Consider the following 18,456-nt stretch of genomic DNA (forward strand, 5'->3'; position numbering starts at 1 on the left):
AATCTTACCAACCTTCTGAAATCTTTCCTCCCCTACCAAAATTACTTGTTATTCAATGCCTTCTAGAAATCCATATAAATATCCATCGATATTCCCCTGCCGGCTACTTTAGCCATCTCCTTAAAAACTTCAATCAGATACATCAGCATGACTGATCTTTTACAAGTCCATGCTGGACCTCTCTGCTCAGCTGAATTTTCAGTGAGCAGTCACCCTATTAAACACCAGACATTTCATACGCTGCCCAATATTCCATTCACCTTTCTGGCCATTGATTCAGGCTGAACAAGCCTGTATGCACCACCTGCATTCTATTGGACCCCAGGCTGATCTTCCACATCAAGAATACTGTCTGCTTCAGCCTCTGTAATACCACCCAATGTCAGAGGGCGAGGACGTCATGCCATATTTTCATAATATAGATATATATCATCTAATTTATACAATTAAAAAACTGGACAAAGATTTTAAAATGACCCAAGCCATGATTGGCTTAGACTCAAACAAAATAAACTTTCTGGCTTTCGCAGAAGCTGACCACCTCAACATCTCTGAGGAAACTCTAAGATTCTAAGGATCGGGTGAGCTTCAGAAGACCAACTTCCAAGGGACTTATGGCCATTTACATTTCTTACGCCAGGTCTGGCTAACGGAGACTGCCAGTCTGCTAGGACAAAGGACCCAGAAACCTCTTTTGGCAATCTTAATAGAATTTTCATAGAATTTACAGTGCAGAAGGAGGCCATTCGGCCCATCGAGTCTGCACCAGCTCTTGGAAAGAGCATCCTACCCAAGGTCAAAACCTCCACCCTATCCCCATAACCCAGTAACCCCACCCAACACTAAGGGCAATTTTGGACACTGAGGGAAATTTATCATGGCCAATCTACTTAACCTGCACATCTTTGGACTGTGGGAGGAAACCGGAGCACCCGGAGGAAACCCACGCACACACGGGGAGGATGTGCAGACTCGGCACAGACAGTGACTCAAGCCGGAATCAAACCTGGGACCCTGGAGCTGTGAAGCAATTGTGCTATCCACAATGCATCCGAGCCGCGGATATCCATGATGGGGGTTTTCAATTTATTTTAAAATCTATGCATGCGCTTCCCATTGTGAGTCTACGGGGGGGGGGGGGGGGGAGAGGTCAGACCCCCGTAGACTCACAATGGGAAGCGCTAGCATAGATTTTTAAATAAATTTAAAACCCCCATCGTGGATCCAATTAAAATTTCAGCGGCCGGCTCACTTTGATCCGGAGAAAGAAGCTGCTCTCACTGAAATCAGCCGGCCGCTGAAATTGACACTGCCCGCTGCTCTCTCCCTCCAATCCAACTTTTAAGTTTTAATGTTTCTGATTGGAGGGAGAGAGCAGCCGGCAGTGTCAATTTCTTTTTTTTTCCTCCGGCTTGCCCCCTCTCCCCCCACATCCTCCAACTAGACCCCTCTCCCCCCACACCCTCCGACTCGCCCCCTCTCCCCCCCCCCCCAACATCCTCCGGCTCACCCCCTCTCCCCCCACACCCTCCGGCTCGCCCCCTCTCCCCCCACACCCTCCGGCTCGCCCCCTCTCCCCCCACACCCTCCGGCTCGCCCCCTCTCCCCCCACATCCTCCGGCTGGCTCCCTCTCCCCCTCTCCCCCACACCCTCCTGCTCTCCCCCACACCCTCCGGCTCGCCCCCTCCCCCCCCTCTCCTCCCCCGTCCCCCAACACCCGCAGGGCCCTCCTCTCTCCCCCAACACCCGCAGGTCCACCCTCTCTCCCCCACACCCACAGGGGGTCTCCCCCACACCCACAGGGGGGTCTCCCCCACACCCACAGGGGGGTCTCCCCCACACCCGCCCACACCCGCTCCCCCACCTCTCCCCCTCAACACCCGCAGGGCCCCCCTCTCTCCCGCAACACCCGCAGGGCCCCCCTCTCTCCCGCAACACCCGCAGGGCCCCCCTCTCTCCCGCAACACCCGCAGGGCCCCCCTCTCTCCCCCACACCCCCAGGGGGGTCTCCCCCACACCCCCAGGGGGGTCTCCCCCACACCCGCCCCCCTCCTCTCCCCCCCCAACACCCGCCCCCCTCCTCTCCCCCCCAACACCCGCAGGGCCCCCTCTCTCCCCCCAACACCCGCAGGGCCCTCCTCTCTACCCCAACACCCGCAGGGCCCTCCTCTCTACCCCAACACCCGCAGGGCCCTCCTCTCTACCCAAACACCCGCAGGGCCCTCCTCTCTACCCCAACACCCGCAGGGTCCACCCTCTCTACCCCACACCCGCAGGTCCACCCTCTCTACCCCACACCCGCAGGTCCACCCTCTCTCCCCCACACCCACAGGGGGCTCTCCCCCACACCCACAGGGGGCTCTCCCCCACACCCACAGGGGGCTCTCCCCCACACCCACAGGGGGCTCTCCCCCACACCCACAGGGGGCTCTCCCCCACACCCACAGGGGGCTCTCCCCCACACCCCGCCCCCCTCCTCTCCCCCCCAACACCCGCCCCCCTCCTCTCCCCCCCAACACCCGCCCCCCTCCTCTCCCCCCCAACACCCGCCCCCTCCTCTCCCCCCCAACACCCGCCCCCCCTCCTCTCCCCCCAACACCCGCCCCCCTCCTCTCCCCCCCCCCCAACACCCGCCCCCCTCCTCTCCCCCCCAACACCCGCCCCCCTCCTCTCCCCCCAACACCCGCCGCCCCCTCCTTCTCCCCCCCTCCTTCTCTCCCCCCCCCTCCTTCTCCATCCCCCTCTTCTCTCCCCCCCCTCTTCTACCCCCCAACACCCGCCCCCCCCCTCAACACCCGCGCCCCCCTCTCCCCCCCCCCCCCCAACACCCGCCCCCCCCTCTTCTCCCCTCCCCCCCAAAACCCGCCCCCCCCCTCGGCAGTGTCAATTTCAGCGGCCGGCTGATTGTTTCAGAGAGAGAGCAGCTTCCCTCTCCGGATCAAAGTGAGCCGGCCGCTGAAATTGACACTGCCGGCTGCTCTCTCCCTCCAATCCAACTTTTAAGTTTTAATGTTTCTGATTGGAGGGAGAGAGCAGCCGGCAGTGTCAATTTCAGCGGCCGGCTCACTTTGATCCAGAGAGGGAAGCTGCTCTCACTGAAATAATCAGCCGGCCGCTGAAATTGACACAACTGACAGTTGGGGTCCATAAGCCCCCCCCCCCGCGGTATATCGCGAACCGCGGTATTGGGGAGCACGGTATAACGGGGGACTACTGTATTATTGTCACATTCACTTGGCGGGCTTCCCATCTTTCACACTCTGTGAACTTCAGTCCATCCAAGGCTCTACGTTCTGGAATATGCTCTGGACACCCCTAATGCAATCTCTATCCCCTCCTTTAAAAGCGTCAATTGGAGGGTCTTGGAAAAAAAAATTATTTTCAAATTTTGTTAATTCCTTCGGGGAAAAGGCGTCCCTGGCTAGGTCACCGTTTATGCCCATCTCTAATTACCCTCAAGATGGTGGTGCCTTCTTGAATCGCTGAAATCCATCTGGCTCGGGTACACCCACAGCACTGTTTGGGAGCTCCACAATTTTGATACAGGGACAGTGGGATAGTTTGTGGTTTGGAGAGAAACATGCAGATGGTGGTCTTCCCATGCATTTGCTGCCCGTGTCCTTCTAGGTGCTAATGTCACAGGTTTGGAAAGTGCTGTTAAAGGGGATTTGCTGAATTGGTGCAACGCTTTTTGTAGATAGTATACAATGCTGCCGTTGTGCGTCAGTGGTGGAGGGAGTGAATGTTGAAGATATGGATTGGGTGACAATCAAGCGAGGATGGGGGTCAAGATTATCGAGTGTTGTTGAATCCACACTGATCCAGGCAACTGGAGAGTATTCCATCACACTCCTGACTAGTACCATGTAGATGGTGTATAAATACAAACTGTACAAGCATTAAAGGAGGCTCAATGACAAGATTTCAGTGGAGAAGTACATTCAAACTGAGGATGTCCTAAGAACACAGCCACCCAGCACTACAGATACTACTTGGGGGCAGTTTTAGGTTATGGGGCAAAACCAGTGAAACATTAGACGATTGGGGAGCAGGCCATTAAGGTGACAGTAAAAAATCAATTCAAAATATTAAGAACTTCATTGATAAAGGATAACTGCTCCACTGCAGACGGTGATATTCATACTATTAAAGAGACATGATTAATAATATTGATAATTTATTTCAGATTATTTCAATCAAGCATACTTTTTACCTGCATTCAGGGCCGGAAACCAGTACAGGTTGAGCATCCCTTATCTGAAATTTCGAAAACCCCCAAATTCCAAAATCTTTTTATTTATAACGCCAACGTGACGTCACGAATGGAAATCCCACAAGGCACCTGGGAGATGCACAGTTCCCAACTCGCACCCCACACGCACAGTTCCCAACTCGCACCTCACACGCACAGTTCCCAACTCGCACCTCACACGCACAGTTCCCAACTCGCACCTCACACGCACAGTTCCCAACTCGCACCTCACACGCACAGTTCCCAACTCGCACCTCACACGCACAGTTCCCAACAAGCACCTCACACGCACAGTTCCCAACAAGCACCTCACACGCACAGTTCCCAACTCGCACCTCACACGCACAGTTCCCAACTCGCACCTCACACGCACAGTTCCCAACTCGCACCTCACACGCACAGTTCCCAACAAGCACAGTTCCCAACTCGCACCTCACATGCACAGTTCCCAACTCGCACCTCACACGCACAGTTCCCAACTCGCACCTCACACGCACAGTTCCCAACTCGCACCTCACACGCACAGTTCCCAACTCGCACCTCACATGCACAGTTCCCAACTCGCACCTCACGCGCACAGTTCCCAACTCGCACCTCACACGCACAGTTCCCAACAAGCACCTCACACGCACAGTTCCCAACTCGCACCTCACACGCACAGTTCCCAACTCGCACCTCACACGCACAGTTCCCAACTCGCACCTCACACGCAGAGTTCCCAACACACACCTCACATGTATAGTTCCCAACACACACCTCACACGCACAGTTCCCAACTCGCACCTCACGAGCAGTTCCCAACACACACCTCACACGCACAGTTCCCAACACACACTTCACATGCAGTTCCCAACACACACCTCACATGCGCAGTTCCCAACGCACACCGCACATGCAGTTCCCAACGCACACCTCACATGCAGTTCCCAACGTGCACCTCATATGCACAGTTCCCAATGTGCACCTCACATGCACAGTTCCCAACGCGCACCGCACATGCACAGTTCCCAACTCGCACCTCACACGCACAGTTCCCAACTCGTACCTCACACGCAGTTCCCAACTCGCACCTCACACGCAGTTCCCAACGCGCACCGCTCATGCACAGTTCCCAATGCGCACCGCACATGTACAGTTACCAACACGCACCACACATATAATAATCTTTATTGTCACAAGTTGGCTTACATTAACACTGCAATTAAGTTATTGTGAAAATACCCTAGTCGCCACATTCCAGCACCTGTTCGGGAACACGGAGGGAGAATTCAGAATGTCCAATTCACCTAACAGCACTTCTTTTGGGGCTTGTGGGAGGAAACCGGAGCACCCGGAGGAAACCCACGTAAACACGGGGAGAACGTACTGATTCCACACAGACAGTGACCTGGGACCCTGGAGCTGTGAAGCAACAGCGCTACCCACTGTGCTACCGTGCTGTCCATGTGCAGTTCCCAACGCGTTCCGTAAATGTGCAGTTCACAACGCGCACCGCACATGCACAGTATATTCTGAAATATGAAAAATTCCAAAATCAGATACACACTCGTCCCCAAGCATTTCGGACCAGGGATTTTCAACCTGTAATATTTAATAAACATACAAAGAGGCGCCAAGGTCCCAGGTTCGATCCTGGCTCTGGGTCACTGTCCGTGTGGAGTTTGCATTCTCCCTGTGTTTGCGTGGGTTTCACCCCCACCATCCAAAAGATGTGCAGATCAGTGGATTGGCCACACTAAATTGCCCCTTAATTGGAAAAAATGGGTACTCTAAAAAATGTTTTAACAAAAATAAAATGAACATAGAAAGACCAAACAGGACTGCACTGTAATTGTAAAAGGAGAGCATCCAGGAAGAAGCTTGCATAGTTCCTCTACTGGTCACCTAGACAGCAGTCAGATGCACAGATGACAGCAGATTTCCAAATAACATCAACATCATTTAGTTTAAAGAAGCCATTTCAGCTTCAAAGTAAACCCGCAAACTACAGTCGCAGCTATGCATGCAACCCCCAGCCGCTCAGGGGTAGGGAGAAAATTCAATGAAACAGCGCTGCTCTGCAAACAACCTTTGCGCAACCTCCACCCCACATGATGGTTTTCCATAGAAGTTACACGGTTAACAAGTGACAAAACTGCGACTGAAAAAGTAACCGCTCAGAGATGGCGTTGAACAGCAAATGGAGCCTCATTTCCATTAATACTCTTTCTGATCTAAATCTCAATTTCAGAATTTCTATTTCTCAAAAATGTGGCATTAAAAGAGTCAAAACATTTCATTGGACTTACCTCACAGAGCTCTGTTGGGATGAAGGAGGCTGGGGGGACGGTTGTGGTTGTGGCGGTGGAAGCATCGTCTGCACTTGTTGGACTGGAGAAGGTATCATGGCAATCGCATTGTTAACCTGCAGTTAGGTAGACGACAGCAGGCAATGAATACCCACACTATCACAGAACACTCCTTCTGCAACCTTCCTCACACTCTGAAATACAGGCTGCAGGATTACCTCCCATAAAACAACAGTTTAAAAGGACCGAGCCTACATCATCACAAAACCTCGTCACTACTCTTGATGGGTTGCCAAGATAACTACTGTGCTCCGCTAACCCAATTATAATGAGTTCAAATTCAGTGGTCCAATCTCGATACCTGTTAACTAAGTCAGAGTTGAAATTCAGTTTGATTAATTCAAAAATAAATTCTAAGTTATAGGAAATTTTTTCAGTTCCTCCCTTCCCAACAGGATATACATTTTTTGTTTGACTACACTTCAAAAGTACTTGATAGGCTGCAAAGTGCTTGGGACATCCCGAAGATGCACCAGGTGCATTACAAACCCAGGTTCCTGGTCTGTCGTCAAAATGGCGCAATTCATTTCAAAAATCACTAAACTGGAGTTTCATTGCGTAGCCTCGGCCAGATATAGTAGGTTGCTGGACGACTGGATCTTTCCCAGCTGAACAACCAGCTATGAATAAGCAAATTACCCCAAAAGGCTTTACGATGGAACAAAAAGATGTCTTACATTTGTGGCTATGAACAGTTACGGTTGTTCAGAGCGACAGAGTCAAAGGGCAGAAATTCCTGGGATTGATCGCTGCTCTGTGCCGAGGTAGGCAGCACTGAAGTGCGATTACAATTAGCTTTAGTGTCTCTGGAAGGTAGGTAGGGTTCAGAACAAAATTGCCAGGGTTGATTAACATGCTGTTCCTGCTGAATTATACACGTGTAAGCATCAGAGGAAGGCAGAGTGAGCTTGGACACAATGTCCCCATGATTATACAGAATTGTGTGGTGTCATGCCTCTCAATTTGAGCTGTAATGAATTTGTACTGTTTTAGCAGATGTCAGCTCATCCCTACCTCAACCATTCAATCAATAGAGCTGGCTTGGGGGACGGGAACGGGGGACGGGAACGGGGGGGGGGCGCTCGTTGCAAGCACCTGAGGAAACACAAGAGAAGGGTAGTGGTGTGCTCCTGGAATCCAAACGGGGAGCCCTTTTATATTTTTATGATACTAATGTTGTTCACTGATTACACTGGAAAAACGGAGGAAAATTGAGCACGTTCAGGGAGAAGGAAGTGAAGCGGGCAGGTAGGTGGCAGATAAAGTTCTGCTCAACAAAATGTGTCTACATTTGGAAAACGAGAGGGAGTGTGCCATGAATGGTAAAGAGTGCAGAATCAGAGAGATCGAGAGTTAAGATGCATAGATCATTTAAAGATGGCAGAAGTAGAAAAGGCCATTACAACACAAGTGAGATTCTGAATTTAATACTATTTATAAAAGAAGTGACACTCAATCTGCACACGGCATCGGTTTCAGCCACAACTGGAGTATTGTTTGCTGGAGGAACACAAGCAATACCAGCAACAGGAAGAAACAAGGGAAGGTAGACCCCGGAGGTGTATTATGGTATGATTGTGTGTGCTCTTCCCAAAGGCAGGTCCTTAGCTAATTATCTGCGGATGCTTCATTCTAAGCTGTTTTCTTGACAGTTTTGGTCAGCGATAATTTGCCATTGCCTTCCACTCTTTTGGGGGGGGGGTTGCTGAGTAGGACACATAAGGAGGTTGTATATGTGCGCAACTTGTTGGGGGGGGGGGGGGGGGGGGGCAGATTGAGAAAATGGTGACAAGAGGCATACAGGATCTTGGGTTTACAGACATAGAATACAACGGCAAAGAAGTTCGGGTGACCCTGTATAAAGCGGCAGCACGGTGGCACAGTGGTTAGCACTGCTGTCTCACAGCGCCAGGGACCCGGGTTTATTTCCTGTCTCAGGTGACTGTGTGTGGAGCTTGCACATTCTCCTCATCTGTGTGTGGATTTTCTCTGTGTGCTTCGGCTTCCTCCCACAGTCAAAAGATGTGCGGGTTAGGTGGATTAGCCATGCTAAATTGCCCTTAGTGTCCAAAAGGTTAGGTGGGGTTATTGGATAGGGTGGAGGTGTGGGCCTAGACAGGATGTCCTTTCAGAGAGTTGGTGCAGACTCGATGGGCTGAATGGCCTCCTTCTGCACTGTAGGGATTCTATGCTTCTAAAGTACTGATTTGGCCTCAGCTGGAATATTACTCCAAATTCTGAACACCACACTTTAGGAAAGATGCGGCAGCACTAGAGAAGGTGCAGAAAAGATTCACAAGACTGGTTGCAGAGGTGATGATAGATTGGACAAGTTGTGGCTGTTCTCCTAAGTGAGTTGTTCGAGGAGACTTGTCACAGGCATGCAAACTTCTTCCATTGGGCAGGAGATACAAAAGTCTGAGAACACGCACTAACAGGTTCAAAAACAGCTTCTTCCCCGCTGTTACCAGACTCCTAAATGGCCCGCTGATGGACTGAACTGATCTCTTCACACATCTCTACTGAGTAGTACTACTACACTCGGTATGCTCACCTGATGCTTGCGCCTATGAATTTTCATTGTGTATGTATGTGTCCCCTACGGTTTTCATATATGGAACGATCTGTCTGGACTATACGCAGAACAATACTTTTCATTGTACCTCGGTACACACAATAATAAATCAAATCAAACTCTAAAAGAGTCTAGAAATGGTAAATAGAAGCTGTTGCAATTGGCAGTGATTAGCACTGCTGCCTATGGCACTGAGGACTCGGGTTTGAGCCCGGGTCCCTGTCTGTATGGAGATTGCACATTCTCCCCGTGTCAGCGTGGGTTTCACCCCCCACAACCCAAAGATGTGCAGGATTGGTGGATTGGCAGTGCTAAATCGCCCCTTAACTGGGGTTAAAAAAATTGGTACTCTAAATTTAAAAAAAGAAACTGTTCCCATTGGTACGAGTGTTGAAAACCAGAGAAGAGAGACTTAAAAGCCAACAGCGACATGAGGAAAAACCTTTTTATTCAGCGAGTGGTTAGGATTTGGAACATACTGCCTGAGGGTAAGATAGAGGAAGATTCAATGAAGGCTTTCAAAGCAGGATTGGATAAGACCTGAAAGAAAGAAATTTGCAGGATTACATGGAAAGGGACAAGCCGAGTGGCCCTTGCAGAAAGCCAGCAGACATGGCAGGCTGAATGGCCTCTTTCTGTGCCTTAACTATTTTATGATTCTAGCCCGGACTAAAAACTGTGATTGGACGTGAACTCCTTGCAATTTACACTTGAATTCAACATGGTACACAAAGATAAAAGTGGACTTCTCATTGAAAGGTTCAATTCCCTGGATATCTAAAAATGAAAATCCCTCAAGATGATTTATGAGTTGGAAACCTTTAGAAAAACTACCACGGTTCCGGTTGCAGCTATGCGGAGCTAAGCTGCACGTTCGGCAGCTCCCGCTTTAATAGGACTTGTGGGCTCTTTTAATGGCCCCAAACGGCGCTGATTCGACGATTCCCGGTGGATAAAGTGGTCTGGAGCAAAATCCCCCGGGATTTATGGTGCGGACTCGGAGTGGGGCGAGGAGAAAAACGGCAGTAGCTCCCCTGGAAAAGCGGGGGAAGGTGGACAAAATGGCGGCCGGTGGAGCCCCTGAGGAATGGAGGCAGTGGGCGGAGGAGCAGCAGGCGGCCCTTCTGCGCTATTTTACGGAGCTGAAAGGGGAGTAGTTGGAATCCCTGAAGGTGACGACTAGTAAGCTGCTGGAGACCCAGACAACCCAGGGTGCAGCGATACTTGAGTTGCAGCAGCAGGCCTCTGAACGCGAGGTGGTGGTTTCGGCCCTCGTGGGGAAGGTGGAGATACACGAGGCGCTTCATAAAAAGTGGCAAGATCGGTTCGAGGAGATGGAGCTTCAGTCACGGAGGAAGAACCTGCGGATCCTGGGCCTCGAGGAGTGGCTGGAGGGGTCGGACCTGCCAGCCTATGTGGCCGTGATGCTGAACTCGCTGGTGGGGGCAGGATACTTTCATCTGCCCCTGGAGCTGGAGGGGCCCCACAGAGTACTGGCCAGGCGGCCTAAGGCGAATTAACCCTTGCGGGCGGTGCTGGTGCGGTTCAGTGACCGGGAGTGTGTTCTCCGATGGGCCAAGAAAGTGAGGAGTAGTAAGTGGGAGAATTCTGTAGTGCGTGTCTGCCAGGACTGGAGTGCGGAGGTGGCCAAGCGCAGAGCCGAGTTTAACCGGACGAAGGCGATGCTCCACGGAAAGCAGGTGAAGTTCGTGATGTTGCCGCCTGCGCGCCTGTGGGTCACCTACAAGGACCGGCATTACTACTTTGAGTCCCCGGATGAAGCGTGGGCCTTTGTGCAGGCTGAAAAGTTGGACTCGAACTAGAGATTGGGGGCTGTGGGAGTTTTTCTATTTCTGTAACACTGTTCATGCTGTAGCTGGTTATTCTGTTTGTTTCTGTTTTTCTCTCGCTTTTGGACGATGTGGGTTGTGGTTTTGTGTTCTAAGGTGGGTACTGGGGTTTGTGGGTGATCTGTGTCTTTGTTTGTACGGAGTTGGTGGTTGGGTTGGGACTGCTGTTTGGGAGCTGCGTTGGTGGGGTGGGGCAGTGTGAAAGCGTGGGCTTTTCTCTGGTTTCCCGCGCTGCGGCGCGAGGGGGGTGGAGCTGGTGGCGAGGGGCGTGGTTATTAGACCGGTTTTCCCGCGCTGAAGCGGTGCCAAGGAGCTGATGCGGGGGAGATGGGGGAACCTCATATCGGGAGGGGTCGGAGTTAGAGTGGGAGCTGCCGGGGTCAGCAGAAGTCAGCTGGCTCACGGGAGTACAGTGGAGGGAGCATCGCGGCTAGGAGGGGTCCTAGCCTGTGGGGGGGAGATACCGGGTTACTGCTGGAATGGCCAGGGGAGGAGTTGGTGCGGGTCGGGGGAGTCGGGGTGTGGTTCTATCGCCGTGGGAAACGGGCCGAATGGGTGCTGGCCAGGGGCGAGCAGTCGATGGGCTATGGCTAGTCGACGGGGGAGGGGGGGCGGGGTGCCCCCTGATCCGGCTGATTACGTGGAACGTGAGGGGGTTGAATGGGCCGGTTAAGCGGGCCCGGGTGTTTTCGCATCTGAAGGTGGACGTGGCCATGCTCCAGGAGACCCAACTGAAGGTGGCGGACCAGGTCCGTCTGAGGAAGGGGTGGGTGGGGCAGGTTTTCTACTCAGGGCTCGACTCGAAGAACCGGGGGGTGGCGATCCTGGTGGGGAAGAGGGTTGCGTTTGAGCGTCTGAGGTTGTGGCTGATAGTAGCGGCAGATATGTGATGGTGAGCTGTAAGCTGCAGGGGGAAGAGGGTGGTGTTGGTAAATGTGTACGCCCCAAATTGGGATGATGTTGGTTTCATGAGGCGTATGTTGGGCCGCATTCCTGGCCTGGAGGTAGGGGGCTTGATCATGGGAGGGGACTTCAATACAGTGCTGGATCCCCTACTGGATCGTTCTAGTTCAAGGACAGGCAGGAGACCGGCGGCGGCCAAGGTGTTGAGGGGGTTTATGGACCAGATGGGAGGAGTGGATCCCTGGAGGTTCGGGAGGCCGAGGGCTCGGGAGTACTCTTTTTTCTCCCATGTGCACAGGGTTTATACCAGCATTGATTTCTTTGTTTTGAGTAGGGGACTGGTCCCGAGGGTGGAGGATGCCAAGTATTCGGCTATTGCGATTTCGGACCATGCTCCGCATTGGGTGGATCTGGAGATGGGGGAGGTGCGGGACCAGCGCCCGCTTTGGCGTCTGGACGTGGGGTTGTTGGCTGATGAGGTGTGTAGGAGGGTTCGGGGGTGTATTGAGAGGTACCTCGAGGTCAATGATACTGGGGAGGTCCAGGTGGGGATGGTGTGGGAGGCTCTGAAGGCAGTGATTAGGGGGGAGCTGATCTCTATCCGAGCCCATAGGCAGAGGGGGGAGAGGAGGGAGAGGGAGAGACTGCTGAGGGAGCTGTTGAGTGTGGATAGGAGGTACGCAGAGGAGGAGGGATTGCTGGGGGAGCGGCGTAGCTTGCAGGTCAAGTTTGATTTATTGACCACCAGAAAGGCGGAGACACAGTGGAGGAAGGCGCAGGGAGCGGTCTATGAGTGTGGAGAGAAGGCGAGCAGGATGCTGGCGCATCAGCTTCGTAAGCGGGACGCGGCTAGGGAGATTGGTGGAGTGAAGGTTAGGGATGGGAATGTGGTGCGGCAGGGGGCAGAAGTCAATGAGGTCTTTAGGGACTTTTATAGGGAACTGTACCGGTCGGAGCCGACGGCGGTGGGAGGGGGAATGGAGAGTTTTTTGGACAGGCTCCGATTTCCAAGGGTGCAGGAGGAGCAGGTGGAGGGACTGGGGGCGCCGATCGAGTTGGGAGAGCTGGTCAGTGGGATAGGCCACATGCAGTCGGGGAAGGCGCCGGGACCGGATGGGTTCCCGGTTGAATTTTATAAGAAATACGCAGACGTGCTGGGCCCCCTGTTGGTTAGGACCTTCAACGAGGCATGGGAGGGGGGGGGTGTTCTGCCCCCGACGATGTCTCGGGCGCTAATCTCCCTGATCCTGAAGCGTGATAAGGACCCCTTGCAGTGCGGATCATACAGGCCAATTTCACTGCTGAATGTAGACGCCAAGTCGCTGGAGAAGATCTTGGCCACTAGAATAGAGGACTGGATGCTGGGGGTGGTACAGGAAGATCAGACGGGTTTTGTGAAGGGGAGGCAGCTGAACACTAACGTGCGAAGGCTGCTAAATGTGATAACGATGCCGACAGCAGAAGGAGAGGCGGAGATTGTGGTGGCATTGGATGCGGAGAAGGCCTTTGACAGGGTTGAGTGGGGGTACTTGTGGGAGGTGTTGGAGAGGTTCGGGTTTGGGGTGGGGTTTATTAAATGGGTGAGGTTGTTGTACGAGGCCCCGATGGCGAGTGTAGCGACAAATGGGAGGAGGTCCGAGTACTTCAGGCTCCACCGTGGGACGAGGCAGGGGTGCCCCCTGTCCCCCCTGCTTTTTGCGTTGGCAATTGAGCTTCTTGCCATGGCTCTCAGGGAGTCGAGGAGGTGGAGGGGTCTGGTGCGAGGTGGGGAGGAGCACCGAGTGTCGCTGTACGCAGACGACTTGCTGCTGTATGTAGCAGACCCGGTGGGGGGGAATGCCGGAGGTGATGGAGATTCTTGCTGAGTTCGGAAGTTTCTCGGGATATAAATTGAACCTGGGCAAGAGTGAGCTGTTTGTCGTACACCCGGGAGATCAGAAGGAGGGGATTGGTAGGCTCCCGCTAAAGAGGGCAGTGAGGAGTTTTAGGTACCTGGGGGACTCTGCACAAGCTCAATTTTATTAGGTTGGTGGAGGAATTTAAAAGGTGGGACATGCTGCCGTTGTCGTTGGCGGGTAGAGTACAGTCCATTAAAATGACGGTGCTCCCGAGGTTTTTGTTTTTGTTTCAGTGCCTCCCTATTTTCGTTCCGAGGGCCTTTTTTAGGAGGGTGAACAGCAGCATTCTGGGATTTGTTTGGGCGCACGGGACTCCGAGGGTAAGGAGGGTCTTTTTGGAGCGGGGCAGGGATAGAGGGGGGCTGGCGCTGCCCAACCTGTCTAGGTACTATTGGGCGGCTAACATCTCGATGGTACGTAAGTGGGTAATGGATGGGGAGGGGCAGCATGGAAACGGATGGAGATGGCGTCCTGTGGAGGCACGAGCCTGAAGGCACTGGTAACGGCGCCGCTGCCGCTCCCTCCAACGAGGTACACTACGAACCCGGTGGTGACGGCTACCCTCAAAATTTGGGGGCAGTGGAGGCGACACAGGGGGGAAGTGGGGGGCTCGGTGGAGGCCCCGCTGCGGGGGAACCACCGGTTTGTCCCAGGGAACATGGATGGCGGGTTCCTGGGGTGGCACAGGGCGGGCATTAGGAAGTTGGGAGACCTGTTTATTGACGGGAGGTTCGCGAGCCTTGGTGAACTGGAGGAGAAGTTCGAGCTCCCCCCGGGGAATATGTTCAGGTACCTTCAGGTCAAGGCGTTTGCTAGCCGACAGGTGGAGGGGTTCCCTTTGCTGCCCCCGCGGGGGGTAAGGGATAGGGTGCTTTCGGGGGTGTGGGTCGGGGATGGAAAGGTGTCTGACAGCTACCAGGTAATGCAGGAGGTGGGGGAGGCGTCGGTAGAGGAGCCGAAGGCTAAGTGGGAGGTGGAGCTGGGGGAGCAGATTGAGGAGGGGACATGGGCGGACGCCCTGGAGAGGGTGAACTCCTCCTCTTCATGTGCGAGGCTTAGTCTCATCCAGCTCAAGGTGCTGCGCCGGGCCCACATGTCCGGATCTAGGATGAGTAGGTTCTTTGGGGGCGAAGACAGGTGCGTCAGGTGTTCGGGGAGTCCAGCGAACCATGCCCATAAGTTCTGGGCATGCCCGGCACTGGAGGAGTTCTGGAAGGGGGTGGCGAGGACGGTGTCGAGGGTGGTGGGATCCAGAGTCAAGCCAGGCTGGGGAATCGCGATATTTGGGGTTGGGGTGGAGCCGGGAGTGCAGGAGGCGAAAGAGGCCAATGTTTTGGCCTTTGCGTCCCTAGTAGCCCGGCGGAGGATCTTGCTGCAGTGGAAAGATGCGAGACCTCCGAGCGTGGAGACCTGGATTAATGACATGGCAGGATTCATTCAGCTGGAGAGGGTCAAATTCGCCCTGAGGGGGCCGGTACAAGGGTTCTTTAGGAGGTGGCAGCCTTTCCTCAACTTTCTGGCTCAACGATAAGGTACTAGGTCAGCAGCAGCAGCAACCCGGGGGGAGGGAGGGAAAGGGGGAGGGGTTTTAGGGGGATAGTGTTTAAGTTAATTTGCTTATTGTTAATTTATTTTGTTGTTTATTGGGTTTGGGGGGGTGGGGGGGATTGTTATATGAGTTGTTACAGGTGCTGGGGGTTGTTTATTATTGTTGTTATTGTTATTATTGTTCTGTTGATATATATTTTTCAAAAAATTCCAATAAAAATTATTTTTTTTTAATAAAAACTACCACGTCAATTACAATCTGTTTGGAACACAAGGCTGCACAAAAGCTTATGTTATATCTGTGCATGTGCGTGCACTTGTGTGTATTTTCTCTTGAAGAATTGCAACTGTTCCTTTGTGCTACATATCTAACAGCACTATGATGTATTCCACAGAGAACAATATACGTTCTACAAACACTTATCTCATGTTTATATTGAAAAAAAGTGTGAAGATTTACTTCCCCCATTGGCCTAGTGCATAACAGTTGAGTACTGTCCTATGCGGACATAGAGGTGCCACTCTCAGTTCCTGGTTGGTGCTGTGCTAATTGTTTGTAGCACTTATGATACAAGAAATGGTTTCAGTGTCCTGGGCCAGGGCTAGGAAATACTAACAGCATGGGCTATACTAAACCTTTATAAAAGATAGCTAACAACATGGACCAAACTAAATCTATATAAAGAATACCGGAAACCATGGGTTACATTAGACCACTAAAAAAGAATATGGGCAGCACGGTTGTTAGCACTGCTGCCTCACAGCACCAGGGACCGGGTTCAATTCCGACCGTGGCTAACTGTTTGGAGAGTGTATGTTCTCCCCATGTCTGCATGTGTTCCCTCCGGATGCTCCTGTTTCTTCCCACAGTCCAAATATGTGCAAGTTAGATAGATTGGCCACTCTAAATTGCCGCATAGTGTCCAAAGGTGAGGTGAGATTACGGGAATAGTGCTCTTTCGGAGGGTTGGTGCAGACTCGATGCCCGAAAGGCCTCCTTCTGCACTGTAGGAATTCTATGGAAGCATCTCAGAAAGAAAGTACTCCCTTGTGGAATCTCACAGGTCAGACAAGGTGAAGAATCACCAAAAAGAAAGGATCTATACGTATAAAAGGAAACATTTGACAATGTTTTTATTTAGTGTATGCATGTGTGCGAGATATGTTCCATATACCAAATGTACCCTGAGGGTCTGAGTTGTGGGATATGTCTTTGTTATGATTTTATTTAAGTCAGCTGACTTGGTGGGCTCTGCCATTGGGCAGGGTAATAGCAATGCTGAAGAAAAGTTGAATGCTTTCAAAGTGACCTGTGCGCAGAAAGAAGTTGTGTATATTCAGAGGGTTAAAGGAGAACTGAGTAACTGGTTACGTGCTGACAATTTTAAAATTACATGCTTAAAGAAAATAACTCTCAATGTTAAGAATCAAACTCAGCTGACCCTTTGGAAGTCAGATAAGAATTTTCCAGAGTTTGTTCCGAAATTGGTCCAGGGATTTTACAGCAAGCAGAAACAGTGAATTGGAATTAGGTGCGATGGTTCTGCAAAGCTCCAATTCATCCATTTGCATGTTCTCACCCTGGGCAGCAAATCTAATCACAAGTTGCAATTTGCACACCTAAGTCTTGAATCTGAAGATGGTGAGGTATTCTTAACTATTAGCAGTAAACTGCAGGCTCACAACCACCACGCTGCAAATGACAGACAGGAGCTTCAGGCTGGCCTTGCCAGAGACCCTTGTATCCCATGAAGGAATAAAAAATACAAATGCGAGGGCAGCACGGTGGCGCAGTGGGTTAGACCTGCTGCCTCACAGCGCCGAGGTCCCAGGTTCGATCTCGGCTCTGGGTAACTGTCCGTGTGGAGTTTGCACATTCTCCCCGTGTGTGCGTGGGTTTCACCCCCACAACCCAAAAGATGTGCAGGCTAGGTGGATTGGCCATGCTAAATTGCCCCTTAATTGGAAAAATGAATTGGGTACTCTAAATTTATTAAAAAAACAAAAAAAAATACAAATGCTGCACAATGTCTCCAGCTGCCACTCATTCATTTTTGAGGCTCCATAGAAAGGTCCATGGACGGCTGTTGGAGAAGCACAGGAGCCGTGGGACTTTAGCCACATGATATTATTCGGTTTGGATCTTGGCCTCCATATCCAAGGGAAAAATAGATGACAATAGAAATGTGTGGGTATACATATCAGGAAAGAATGGGCAGGCTGGGTATTGTTGAAAACAAAGGGTGACCTAGTGGAGGTCTTTGGACAGTTTTGATTGGGTGCAGAGAGAATGTTTCCTCTTACTGGGAAGAGCATAATTAGAGGCCAGCAATAGCAACATTCACTACCTCCACCACCGACACACAGTGGCAGCACTGTATACTGCCTGCAAGATGCACTGTTGCAACTCACCAAGGCTCTCTCAACAGCAACTTTCAAACTGGCAACCTCTAATACCTAAAAGGACAGGACAGCAAGCGCATTGGAACACCAAAACCTGCAAAATGCCTTCCAAGTCACACTAACTTAGAAATATATCACCGTTCCATCACCATTGCGGAGTAAAAACCCTGGAAGTTCCTCACTAATAGCTCTCCAACAATCACAACTGGCTTCCTTTGTGGGTGTGCCTACACCACATGGACTGTAGTGCTTCACAGCATCTTCTCAAGGGTAATTGGTGACAGGCAATAAATACTGCCTGTCCAGCGATGCCCACATCCCGTGAACAAATTTTCAAAAAAGATTTCAATCCTGATTTCAAATCCCTCCATGGCCTCACCCCTTCCTAATCTCCTACAACTCCACAATCCTCCAAGATATCTGTGCTCCTCTAATTCTGGTTTCTTGTGTATTCCAATGATAATTTTTCTAGCATCGGGGTTGTGCCTTCAGTTGCCTTGGCCCCAATCTCTTGAATACCCACCCTACACTGTCCACCTCTCTACCTTCCTCCTTTAAAACACTTCTTCAAATCTTTTTGACCAATTTTTTGGACATCAGGCCTAATGTCTCTTTACGTGGCTCGGTGTCAAACTTAGTTTATAATGCTTCTCTGAAGTGCCCTGGTCCATTTCATTA

General features: G+C 51.8%; 1 protein-coding gene across 5 annotated transcripts in view; it reads right to left on the reverse strand.

Annotated features, from left to right (window-relative positions):
• med15 (mediator complex subunit 15) overlaps positions 1-18,456 on the reverse strand; it is a 198,478-nt gene that overhangs the window by 86,067 nt on the left and 93,955 nt on the right. For all 5 annotated transcript variants that reach the window (XM_038793925.1, XM_038793946.1, XM_038793917.1 and 2 more), the window contains one exon: positions 6,542-6,657. In XM_038793925.1, coding sequence (XP_038649853.1) covers positions 6,542-6,657 — 116 coding nt within the window. The remainder of the gene's footprint in view (positions 1-6,541; positions 6,658-18,456) is intronic.

Source organism: Scyliorhinus canicula, chromosome 1 (assembly GCF_902713615.1).
Source record: "Scyliorhinus canicula chromosome 1, sScyCan1.1, whole genome shotgun sequence".
In the NCBI taxonomy this organism is placed as follows: domain Eukaryota; kingdom Metazoa; phylum Chordata; class Chondrichthyes; order Carcharhiniformes; family Scyliorhinidae; genus Scyliorhinus; species Scyliorhinus canicula.